This window comes from Stegostoma tigrinum, chromosome 17 (genome assembly GCF_030684315.1).
Source record: "Stegostoma tigrinum isolate sSteTig4 chromosome 17, sSteTig4.hap1, whole genome shotgun sequence".
NCBI classification, from domain to species: Eukaryota; Metazoa; Chordata; class Chondrichthyes; order Orectolobiformes; family Stegostomatidae; genus Stegostoma; species Stegostoma tigrinum.
In genome coordinates, this window is record NC_081370.1 from 29,197,394 (window position 1) to 29,210,732 (window position 13,339).

Consider the following 13,339-nt stretch of genomic DNA (forward strand, 5'->3'; position numbering starts at 1 on the left):
TGACATGTCCGTCTTCCCTGGACTGACCTATCCCCTCCCTACCTCCCCACCTATACTCTCCTCTCCACCTATCTTCTTTTCTCCCCATCTTCGGTCCGCCTCCCCCCCTCTCCCTATTTATTCCAGAACCCTCACCCCATCCCCCTCTCTGATGAAGGGTCTAGGCCCGAAACGTCAGCTTTTGTGTTCCTGAGATGCTGCTTGTCCTGCTGTGTTCATCCAGCCTCACGTTTTGTTGTCCATTATCTACGTGGCACAGGTCTGCTGTGTGACGGAATTCTAGTTGCTTGGCTGGATGAGCGAGGGTCCAACACTTCGGAAGCTTGAAACCATTCAGGACAAAACAATCTGCTTGATTGAGACCACAACTACAACATTTGCTTTCTCCACCACTAACGCACTTCAGCAACAGATGGACTACGGATATTCAAAAAGCCTGCTTAGGCAGCACCTTCCAAACCCCCACAACTACCACCTTGAAGGGCAAGGGCAGCAGATAAATGAGCAGAACACCACCTGCATGTTTCTCTCCCACACCAACTTGTAACTAAAAATTCCTTCACTGTTGCTGGGTCAAAATCTTAGCACTCCCTCCCTTACAGCACTGTGGGTGTACCTACACTAAATGGACTATGAGGTTCAAGAAATCAGGTCACCGCTACGCCAGCTGGAGATGGGCAATAAATTGGTCATGCCAGTGAAGTCCAAATCTGAAGAATGAATTAAATTTGGGAAAAAAAAGGTATTTGTAAAACAGGTTGAAATAATTGATTACATGGTAGAATGAATTTTGTGAAGGCTGTCAATGACATTTACCAAAAATTGATGACAGTGATGTCAGAGAGAAAAGGTTTTGGTTTTGGTGAAATTGGAGAAGTTGAAGTTCCATTTTGAGACTAAGATTACAAGCAAATCTGATAGAGGTGCTAAAAAGTTTGAGGGACTTTAAGGGTCAGTTGCTTGCTTTCTAAATACCGTAAAGTCATCAGCATCAAATGAATGAGAGAAATATATTTTACACTTTATTTAGGGCAAGAGTGTTCTTGAAGCAGTTGTGGAAGCAGAACTCGTAATGGGCTTTCAAAACAATGGTGGGTAAAACATTTAAAGTAAAAATTGACCACTATATCATGAGACAAATTAAGTTCAGTAGACATTTATTTCAAAGGCATGGTAGTTATAAATAGTTTAATGATTTCCATCTGTGCTGCAGTATTTAATGATTCAGTGGAACAGTTCAAAGACCGGTATACCCAGTGATTTATAATTGCTGTTGTGTGATAGACAGTACTGCCATGTTAGTCTACATCTATATCTGGAAATCTAGCTTTGAAGTTTGTGCTGGCTAGTTGTGCAATCACCTTAACACTGTAACAGGCAGTTGTCAGTTGAAAGACTTGTGAGCAACTCATCTGTGGAATGTACTTTAGCATCTCCTTAATATAAATACTTGTTACTAGGTATCTTTTGATAACTTATAACTAGATATGTTTTCAATAGATTTATTAATAAAGCATGATTTCTTTCATCATCTAAAGGACTACATAGCTATTGTTACAAGAATATGACATTCTCCTGGATATTTGCTTTTCATAATCACTTTGTTAATCCTGTATCATAGAACAGAATCCCTACGCTGGAAACAGGCCAATTCGCCCAACAAATCATCACTGGCCTTCCAAAGACCATCCTCCCAGACCCTTCCCTGTCCTTGTAACTCTGCATTTCACCTGGCTAATCCACCTAATTTACACATCCTTGGGCACTACGGGCAATTTAGCAATGGCAATCCACCTAACCTGCACATTTTTGGACTGAGAAAGGAAACTGGAGCACCCAGAGGAAATCCATAAAGACATGGGGAGAGTGTGCAAACTCCACACAGACAGTAGTCCAAGGGTGGAATCGAACCTGGGTCCCTGGCACTGTGAAGTAGTGTTATAATCTGAGTAGGATTTGACGGTAAAGACTTTACTTCAAATAAACATTGACATAAGTTTAGAAATAACAAAATAATATGACGGTTAAATATTTTTATTTTGTACCATTTACCATCTTGAATCACATGATACTACATTTTCACATTCTGTACTTTATCAGGTCACTTTTAAACTTCTGTTCTCAGTAGAAAAGAACAACTGCCTGTTTAATGGGTTCTGATACCCTGGTTTTTGGGTATTTGTGTTCGTATGGTGTATTGACACTAAGAGTCTGATTACATGATATAATAATGACATCAGCCAATTTGGGTGGATAACAGCTTGGTCTAACCTTGCTGCTGCTAAACACATCCAAAATAAAACCCCTGCTGTTTAACACTTTGGCCTCTTGGTCCTTTTTTGAACGTAACATTGTTTTTTATGTCTTCTATGTGCTTCTCTATCCATTTTTATTAATGTGGACTAGTGCTGCAAGTGTCGCCTAACCATGATTTTATACTGATTTTATAAAACCTTCCTGCTTTCATTTCTATTCTTTCACAAATGAAATTCCTTGCTTTGTTTCATTTTTGTATTGTTTTATCCTTATTAATCCTTTGTTGCAAATGTTAGCCTCTTATACAGAATTTGTTAAATGCCTTTTGAATGCCAAGGAATACTGCATCATAGTTCTGTGGTCCACTTGGGATTTCAAGAAAAAACAATCAAGCAAGTTGATCAAGTTAGCGTTCCTGTTTGAATTCTTGTTGGTTTAATTGTTGTTATTATATAGATAATCTTTAAGTTTACTTCTGATACATTTTTCATTACAATGCACGCTGTGGAAGTAACCAAATATGCACTCATCAATATCAGCCCACTTAAAATTTGCCGGAATCTTCCCAGATGATTTCAGAACATCTCTGAAAGTGCCACATAAACTTCCCCATAAACTTGTCAGAATAACTGTCTTACGTGTAAATAGGGTTTCCACTAGACCCATGACAAAGGTTTGGCAGCTGAGTGGGAGAAAATCTGAAGAAATCCCCAGGAATTAATATCATGCTGGTATTTTTTTTTCATCGATTTCACTTCATTTACCACTAACTGCATTGTGAGTACACTTTATCTATATTACATAGATTGCAACGGTTAAAGAAGCCAGCCCATCACAGGCAGTTGGAGATACAATCATATGAATTAGGAACATAATTGAGCCATTCAGCCCACTCAAGTTTGCTCTGCCTTTCAATAAGATCATGACTTATCTGTTTGTGTTTGAAGTTCCACATTCCCCTCCAAATCATAGATTCTTATTAGGCAAGGGAATCAATCCACATCTACTTTTTAAAAAAAAAATCACAATTGCACTTCACTGTCTTCTGAGGTGACATATTCTTAAGTTATACGACTTCTGAAAAAATAATTCTCTTCAGCTCTGTTGTAAAAAAGGTGGTGCACGCTTGCCTCCAACAGAGTGTTTTAGTTGATGCAGAAAAGCTAATGTTATCTCTTGCAACATAAGAACTGGTATGCGATGTCATGGGAGTGAAGAATCCACAGACATTCATTACAAATGACCTTTATGTACAAACAGTGCATTCTTAAGGCATCTAACTGTCTGAACTAACATTAAGCTAATTTCTTGTGATTCATGTGCTGGAACACCAAGGTCTCTGCACCTCAGAATTCTGCAGTTGTTCTCCATCTAAGTAATACTCTGCTTGTTTATACTTCCTATTAAACAGAACAACTTCTCATTTTCTCACATTATATACCATCTGCCAGATTTTTCCCACTTATTCGAATTCTATATATTTATCTACAACTTCATTAGTCGTCTTCACAACTTACTTTCTATCTATTTGTGTCAACTGCAAATTTAGCTACCATGTAAATTGTTACATACAGAGATTCCAGAATGGGTCTCTGTAGGATTCCAATCATCATATCCTGGCAGTCAAAAAAAGACTCGCTTAGAGATAGTGCGAACTGCCAATGCTGGAGAATCTGAGATAATAAACTGTAGAGCTGGATGAATGCAGCAGGCCAAGCGGAATCAGAGGAGCAGAAAAGCTGATGTTTTGCCCCTGAACCCTTCATTCAGAAATTCAAAAGAGTTCAGACCCAAAACGTCAGCTTTCCTGCTGCTCTGATGTTGCTTGGTCTGCTGTGTTCATCCAGCTCTACACCTTGTTATCTCTAATGCACACACTGTTTTCTGCTAGTCAGACAATCTTTTATCCATGCTAATAGTTACCCCCCGCCGTAGCAAGAGCCCTGAGTTTGCACAATTTCATTGCAGGTGGTACCTTATCACACACTTCCTGGAAATCACCGTACAGACTCCTCTTTATCCATCGTGCAAGTCGTTCCATCAAAGAATTCCTACAAATTGGTTAAACATGATTTCCCTTTCATAAAACCATGCTGTCTCTTCCCAATTACCTTGAGTTTTTCCCCTTTTAAGAAATATTTATTTGTTTTTTATTTTACATATTCTTCTAATCAACTTGTTTAGAGATGTTATCACACATCTTTGGAGCAGATGGGACTCGAACCCAGGTCTCCTAGTTCAGGGGTTGGTATTCTATCTCTACACTACAAGAGACCAACCTTGAGTTTTTCCAAGAACTAAGCAATAGTCTCCTTAATGATCACTCCTGACAACTTACCCATGACAAACATCAAGCTATCTGGCCTATCGTTTCCTGTTTTCAGCAGCTGCAACTCACTTTGGCATAGTCAACAGTATGCACATCCTATGAAAGAAAAAACAGTCATCATTGTTTGGATTTGATTTTTGAGAACAGTGTATGTACTTTGAGTAAACATCATTTACTATACTAGTGATGTGACAGTTTCCAAAGTATTGTCTTTGTATATAGGTAGAAGGCTTTAGAATCAGTTTTGTGCATAAATATGTTAATATATTACCAATTGTTTAAAAATAAAATTTGAATTGGGAAGGTCTGAGATGGTTACCTGGCTCCAGTACGTCTAGTTTTTCAGAAGATGGCTTTTGTTTTTGACTTTCAATTAGCTTTAGTGAATCATTTCTGTGATGCTGACTCTGAAATTTGCAAACAACTCCCTCTTGTGGATTATTCAGTTTAGAAATATCCGTCCCCTTTTTATGCATAATTTTATGTCTGATTGGAAGTGACTGTACAGTGTCAAAACCTTTAAAGTTAGGTATTTAAGCTTTGGAACTGAGAGGCAGAAAGACTTAGCCCTGAAGATGAATGTAAACTGTGATGAAACAGAAATGAAACGAAGTGCAGATAAACATCACTGGCCATTGGTAATTAGAATCTTATTGAAGTAATTTTTATGACGTATTTTCTTTGTGCATTATGTTCATGGATATATTTACAAGAAAATATTACACAGAAAAGTTCAGTTCCAGTGTGAATGACTTGGTGCCTATGTTTTCTTTATCTACCATGTAGTTGCTTAATACAACATTTTTAAACAGTTCTGAATGTCTCCATCACTTTGTCCTGGTGATTCATTTGTCAGTTTCAAGTGTTCAACATTTGCTGTTGACAAGTTTAATACAATTATCAAACCATTAGCTCTTTCCAGTTCATTTCAAACATTGCTTGTTTTAATTACTTAATTACTGTTAGGTATGTACTGTAAACATGAATGCATATTTTTCTTTCTTATCCTTGCACTTAGTACAGTCTAAAAATGAAGAGAAAAAGCGTTGGCATTCCTGATAAGGCAGATATTCATGTAACAGTTTGCTCACCCTGCGTGTCAGCAGGAAAGAATAAATATAATTGGTATTGAAAAATTGAAGAACATTTATCCATTGCAATGAATATTTTTTCTAGTTGTAATAAAAGTTGCTGTTATGTATTATATTTCATATCAGTTTGATCACAATACTTTTCAGGTTTTTCTTTAATCATTTGAATATAGTTGGTTTCTTTTGCATTTTAATTGATTTAATGTCATGTGTACCAAAATACAGTGAAAAGCTTTGTTTACGAGCAGTGCAGGCAGTAAGCAAGGATGTATAGATCAGAGGTTGTAAAAAGATTTAGACAGAAACATCCAGGTTATATTGCACAGGGTGTGTGCTAGGTGAGATCAATGTTAGCAAGATCAGCATTATTTCAGGCTAGAGAGTCCATTCATCAGTCTAATAATGGCTGGGAAGAAGCTGTTCCTGAACATGCTGATGCGTGTGTTCAGGCTTCTTTGTCTTCTGCCTGATGGAAGAGGTTATAGGAGATCATTACCAGGTGCGATGGGTCTTTGATGTTGACAGCCTTTCTGCAGCAGTGAGCCATGTACATAGAGTGGCTGAGATAACAAGGTGTAGAGCTGGATGAACACAGCAGGCCAAGAAGCATCTTAGGAGCAGGAAAGCTGACGTTTCGGCCCTAGACACTTCAGTTCATCCAGCTCTATACCTTAGAGATAATGGGAACTGCAGATGCTGGAGATTCCAAGATAATAAAATGTGAGGCTGGATGAACACAGCAGGCCAAGCAGCATCTCAGGAGCACAAAAGCTGACGTTTCGGGCCTAGACCCTTCATCAGAGAGGGGGATGGGGGGAGGGAACTGGAATAAATAGGGAGAGAGGGGGAGGCGGACCGAAGATGGAGAGTAAAGAAGATAGGTGGAGAAGGTGTGGGTGGGGACCTTGTTATCTCGGATTCTTCAGCATCTGCAGTTCCTATTATCTCTATACATAGAGTGACGTTCATTTGGAATTTGTCAACACAGTCTTGGGTATGCAGTGAGAACGGTAGGGGGCTGAGGACGCATCCTTGGGGGGTCTCAAGTATTGAGTGTTCTTGTGGAGGAGGTGCTGTTACCTATCTGCACTGATTGCAGTCTGTGGGGCAGAAATCTGAGGATCCAGTTGCAGAGTGTGGAGCTGAACCGAGGTCATGGAGTTTTGAGATCAGTATGGACAGGATAATGAAGTTGAAAATAGTGCTGTTAACAATGAGCAGGAGTCTGAGGTAGGTGTCTTTGTTGTCCAGATGTACCAGGGATGAGTGCACGGCTAGGATTCCATCACTGTGGACTTGTTAAATCAGTGAGACAATTGTAGTGGATTGAGGCAGGCAGGGAGACTGCAGTTGATGTGGGCCATGACAAGCCTCATGAAGTACTTCGTGATTATTCAGGTCAGAGCCAATGAGTGGTAGTCAGTAGGGCACGTTGCATGTGCTTTCTTAGGTATGGGGATGATAGTGGTCTTCTTGAAGCAGGTAGGGACTTCAGCTTGTAGGTGGGAGAGCTTGAAGATGTTGGTTAATACCTCTGCCAGTTAGTCCACACAGGATCTGCGTGCTTGTTCGGGGACACGGTCTGGGCCTGTCATTTTCCTTGGGTTGACTCCCAGGAAGACCGATCTGATGTCTGTAGCAGTAACCGAGGGAGCAGGTGTGTCCAGTGCTGTCGGGGCAGGTGTTCACACTCTGCTGGCATTCTGCTCGAGCTATAAATTATATTGAACGCATCAGGGAGGGACTTGTGTTTGTCGTCTATCTTGTTCTGCTTCATTTTGTATCCTGTAATGTTGTTTAGGCCTCATCATAGATGGTGGGAGTCTGTTTGGTAAATTTGGGCCTGTAACCTGGTCCAGTACTTCCTCTAGGCATTCCTGATGGCTTTGCAGAGGTCATATTGGGATTTCCTGTATTGTTCTGGGTCATCTGACTTGAATGCTTCATGTCTGGTCTTCAGTAGGGAGTGGGTTTCCTGGTTCATCCAAGGTTTACGATTGGGGAACACTCATATTGACTTCTTTGCTCCAAGTGTGGGTGGGGGAGGTAGCAGTAATGTGTATTTAGCTGTATTTTACAAATGAAATTCTATGATTCAGAAGTTATTAATCAGTCCTTGTTTAATTATTAGCACCATTCTTGTGCACTATTGAGTTTAACTATTAACTTTTAACTACATAGTATTTACTTTTTCTCTTGATTTAAACTGAGCTGGTTAATCTGTTTCTCATGAAATTTAGTGGTGTAACGCGTATTGTGGAGCAAACAAATTCTCTGGGCTCATTCAAAGTGAGATTTATTATTAATGAGAATAGAAACACTAAATAATTCCATAGTTCTTTGGGTGATGCTGAGTTGCTCAGTGTGGTATGATTGCTTTTACGGATGTTCAAAGTGCATATGACAAAGTATAAGTTAGTGGAATTGTTAGCAAAAATGAAGCTCATAATTGAATGGCAGTGTGGATACTAAACTAACAATGGAACAATAGACAGAGTATAGTAGTATTGTTTTTAAACAGGAAGAAAATTTATAATGGTGTTCCCAAGACTCCATATGGGAACTACTATTTTTTGTATAAATTACTGACCTGGACTCTTATATGCAGGATGTTATTTCAAAGTTTGCTGATATAAAGCTCTGAAATGAAGAATAAAGATGATAATATCTTCACCATCAAGTATATAGAAGGCATTCATGTAATAGCTATAAACCAGGAGGTGAAAGGGAGAGAGGACCTTGGTGAAATTGTAATTATGAGGGAAGTGATTTCAAGCACACTGAGGGAGCAATGGGTTGACAAGTCTCCAGGTTTAGATGAAATTCATCCCAGGGCCTTAAAAGAGTCAGCTAATTAAGTAGTAGGTTCAGGAAAGGTTCCATTTGACTAGAAAGTAGCAAATATAACCACTCCAAGAAAGGAGGGAGGCAAAAAACAAGAAATTGTAGACTAGTTAGTTCGATGTTGGTCATGGTGAAGGTGTTACTATTGATCATTAAAGAGACTGTAGCTGCACACTTAGAAAAACTCAAGGTAATCAGAAAGAGTTGGCATCTTTTTGTGTAAGAGCAATCCTGTTTAACCAAATTATTGGAGTTCTTTGAAAGAGAACTTATGCTGTGGATAAGGGCTGCTTGTAGATGTACTTTATTTGGATTTCCAAAAGCCATTTGATAAGGAGTCACATCAAAGGTTATTGTGGCAAATAAAAACCCATGGTCTAAGGGGTAACATTAGCATGAATACAAGATTGGCTGGATGGCTGGCAGGAAGTTGAGAGTATGTACAAACGAGTCTTTCATTAGCAGAATGTGATGAGTGGTATTTGTGCTGTGGCTTCAACATTTTACAATTGCATCAATGATGAGGAAGCAACAGCATAGTAGTTAAATTTGCAGATGATAGGGAGAAAAGTTTCTTGTGAAGAAGACATAATGAAGTTGCAGATACATGTAGGTAGCTTGAGTGGGCTAAAATCTGACAGAGTAAAATGTGGGAAAATGTGAAGTTATACACTTTGGCAGGAAGAGTGTAAAACCAGAATTAACTTAAACACAGAATGAATGCAGAATTCCAAGATGTTGAGGGATTTAGAAGCTCTGATGCATGAGTCAGAAAATGTTAGTACACAAGTACAATGTTTAATGAAGGCTTCTGGGATGCTTTACTTTGACAGCAATTAAACACCAAAGTAAGTAAGTTATGCATCAGTTATGTAGCATATTGGCTTCTTGAATAGTGTGTGCAAGTTTGGTCTTCTTATTTATGAAAATATGTAAAAGGCCGATGGACTCTAAATATTAACTGTTCCTCTCTCTGCAGAAGCAGCCAGACCTGCTGAGTTTCTCCAGCACTTTGTTTTCATTTCAGATCTCCAGCATATGCTGTTCTTTCTTTAATTTAATATACTAAGTAAGAACATCAGATAAGACATATGAATGGATAGATGCATACAGTCTCACCCTGGTAGATTACAATAGAGAGATATTGTAACAGGATAGCATTAAAATTGTTTCAAATGCTTCAGATGATTAGAGAATGATGATGGATAGTTATTCTTTGTCACAGTCATCACAAATGCCATTTGTGACTTCAAAGTATTTCAGTATTGTGGCAAGGATAGAAACCTGGTTAAAATTAAGAAACATGGGCATTTCATGAATGATGGGCACGAGTTTTGAAGGTGACAGCATATCCAAGCATATCTTTTGGAAAGAATAGGAAGATTGGAAGTATGCAAGTAGTTTGCAGGGAAGGTGCATCAAGGAATTTTTTTATGCAGAGAGACCGTTGACAGAGAATTGTCAATGATCTAAGAGGCCATATGGGTGGTCAGTAGTTTAGTAGGAGTAACTTCAAAGTAAGACAAGAGCAGTCTCATGGACAAGATAAGCACCAATGGATCTTGAGAAAAGATTAAAAAACTGTGGTAAAATGCAAGCCCACGGCTAGGGCAAGGAGAGCTTTAGAGGCAGTCTAACTAAATGGTTTTGGAGACGGCGGCAGCAGCAGGTCAAAGTGGTCTCAATTTCTGTGATCTGATCATGCTGGTTGGAACTGAGGATGGAGGAGGGACAGAGTTTTTTTATGAATGTTTGTGGGATCTCAGCCAATGAGTGAATCAGGAACTAAGCCATAGAGCTTTTCCTTAATAGCAACTTTATTCTCTTCCATGCAGCCTCATGGATTCACTGGCGTCAGTGTCCCAGCCATCCTTTTTGTATTAGATTGCAAACCAACAGAAAAATAAATTAAAGAAAACTAACTAGATACAGCCACCTAAACGGGCACTGTAATAAAAATCAAATTGTGAAAGAAGGTGGTGGCTTAGTGGTTAGCACTGCTCTCTCACAGCATCAGGGACCCAGGTTCAGTTCCAACCTGTCTGTGTGGAGTTTGCACATTCTCCCTGTGTCCGCATGGTGCTCCGGTTTCCTCCCACAGTCCAAAGATATGCAGATTAGGTGGACTGGCCATGCTAAATTATCCACAGTGTCCAGGGATGTGTAGATTAGGCGGATTACCCATGGGAAATGCAGGGTTACCGGGATAGGGTAGGGGGTAAGTCTGGTAGGAATGCTCTTCACAGAGTTGGTGTGGACTTTTTGGGCCAAACGGCCTGTTTCCACACTGTAAAGATGCTACAGAAACATCAAATTTGAATTATATCTCACTTTAATATTTATTTCAAGAAAGTGGCATAAATTAAATGGCAACAGTCTCTCAAATTTATAAAATTCAAATCAATTTAGCTGTGGGTAACGATGATGCCTTTCAGCTTCTATGGGCCCACTGGTTGCAGAGGTCTTCGAGTGTACCAGCGGACACCACTTATTCCCTCTCCAGGATCTTCTGTGTGTGGAAGTAAACTTTGACAGGGCAGGAAACTGGGTCTAAGAAACCTGTTAATGGCTCTAGTGACCAGGCCAAGGAGCAGAACCACAAAGAAGACCTGTGTTCCTCAGCACAGGATAAGCAAAAATAAATTAGAATTAAAATGTTATTTTGGTTAGAGATAATGCATTCCAGCTCTAGCCCCCAACCCTGGCATCCACTGCTTGGAGAAAGACTCAAGTGTGCTATCTAACAGCACAGGCTCCAAAGACAATCAGATGCAGAAGTAACCTTGGAGGAGAGGCAGGCTGTTATGTTTAACCACTCCCATCACTCTGCTGCTAAGCCCTGTTAATGACCATGCTGCAGGCCTCGGGACAGACTCCTGAGGATATCCTCCAATTATCCTGTCACTCCACTACACATCAAGTAGCCAAAAATCAGGAGCCTGCCAACAAAACTTGAGGAACAGCCTTCTGAAATATTGGAACAGGAGCTGCAGTCTAATGCATATAGTGAATACATAGAATACAGGCACTTCAGGCTCACAAAAATTACGGGTGGCTTGGGAGTACGTGAACCATCTTACAAACCACTGAAAAATAAAGCCGAAGTAATACTGACCACCTCAGCAAACTGTGGCATTTAAGTAATAAGCAGGACAGATCACCAACGCTTTGCTGGAGATGTGGTGATGAATGTCTGCAGTCAAACGCACCAGCTCAGTGAGCAAGCCTGCAACCTCAGCCACAACCTGAGCTACAACTCTTCTCAAAAACTATAAACCATCTGAAACATTTTTTATATGGGAAAGTTGTTTGCAATAGCTTCTTATCAAATGCCTGATGATAAAAGAGAGCCTCCTACCTAGGACCCCTGCCACTTTTGGATTTTTAAAACTGTTTTTAATCAACCTGTTCATACATTATATGTTATACCTCTGGGGCAAGTGGGACTTGGACTCAGACTGTTGGAGCCTTACAGGATTTTTGCTATGGTGTTTTTTGTAGATCAGCGGCACACAACTTTAGATGCTACCTCTCAACACTGGTGCTCAACCATCATTACTGAAGACGTGACCCAGAAACTGAAGCTGACTCCCTACTTCCTGGAAAATGCACAAAGTGCTTGTGGACAGGGTAGTTGAGTGCAGAGTCGTGGTTTTTTATGCTGACTGTGCCAGAAGGGTACACCACCAGACACAGCCACCTAGACCCAGATAGCGAGAAGGGTACCCTGTTGCATAATTAATGAGGTGAGGAGCAGAAAATTGGATAAAAAGTGTTGCTGTGAGCCATGCTGAACTGAGCCCTATGACTCAGACCCAACAAAACACTTCAACTGAAAATAGAACGATTTGACCGCCCATTTCTAGTATACGCTCTGCATTTCTTATGAGAGAGCTTACCATTTCCGTCTCCATTGCCTGGCACATGCACACTGAAGAATTCCTTCTAGATTTTTCAGTATGTGTGTCCCTGCTACTATTGTTAGAAAACAGCAGGTTTTTTAATGCTGTCAACTACAAACTCCTTGTTCTTCACTTAAGGATTGTAAAACACAATTTAAATGCATTTACACAAACAGGCTTCTGGATCTCACATCACCATGCACATAAGAACAATTGTGGCAATAAAGCTCAAATCATGTTTCCTGATTCTTAGTATGTGAAGTACACGGTACACATTAAACTTAGTTATACGTTATAGATAAACATGAGTGACGTTGAGCCATAAAGAAACCTACATTTAAAGAAAAATTCTAATCTCTTTGGCCAGGTCCCAGCAGGTTTGCCTGTCAAGAAGCAGGCATTGCATCCCTCGCCAATCATCCTTGCAGTTAAAATAGCATATTGGCCCACACTGACACAATTGTTGGTGTCAAAGTGCTTAATTCAAATTACCAATAGTCCAAGCGATTTTACCAAAGCAAAACTTTTGAAAACAAATTTCTCTGAGCCACACATTAATTTTGACTTTAATTTCTTCAGGGAAAATAAGATCCAATTGTAGCAATGCTGCCAAAATTTAAAAAGGTTGTATTTTTGTACTACGCTATCAGGGTGTGCAGGAAGTCTCTGGTGGAAAATGTTCAGATTAAAACCAAGCAGATAGCAAGCTTAAAAATAAAGCTTTTAAAATTAAGTTAATGAACTACATTCTCAGGTTTGGACTTTGGTGGCCAAATGAACTCATTCTAAATCATATACACTCAACTGTGTTGAGAAGATAAATGCAATAACCTTGCCAAATGAACAAAAATCACTTGTTGTTAATGTCAAGGACCATGTTACTACTTTGTCATTTACTTTGTATGTTTTCATTTGGA

The 13,339-nt window shown here is 39.6% G+C and overlaps 1 protein-coding gene across 11 annotated transcripts in view; it reads left to right on the forward strand.

The window, feature by feature from the left end:
* Window positions 1-13,339, forward strand: part of stk33 (serine/threonine kinase 33) — a 261,638-nt gene that overhangs the window by 156,248 nt on the left and 92,051 nt on the right. For 2 of the 11 annotated variants that reach the window (XM_059652043.1, XM_059652042.1), the window contains exon 1: window positions 5,168-5,223. The exons of the other annotated variants lie outside the window; for them this stretch is intronic. In XM_059652043.1, the coding sequence (XP_059508026.1) occupies window positions 5,188-5,223 (36 nt within the window). In that variant the 5' untranslated portion in view covers window positions 5,168-5,187. Of the gene's footprint in view, window positions 1-5,167; window positions 5,224-13,339 lie in introns of those variants that run through there. 11 annotated transcript variants of the gene reach the window in all.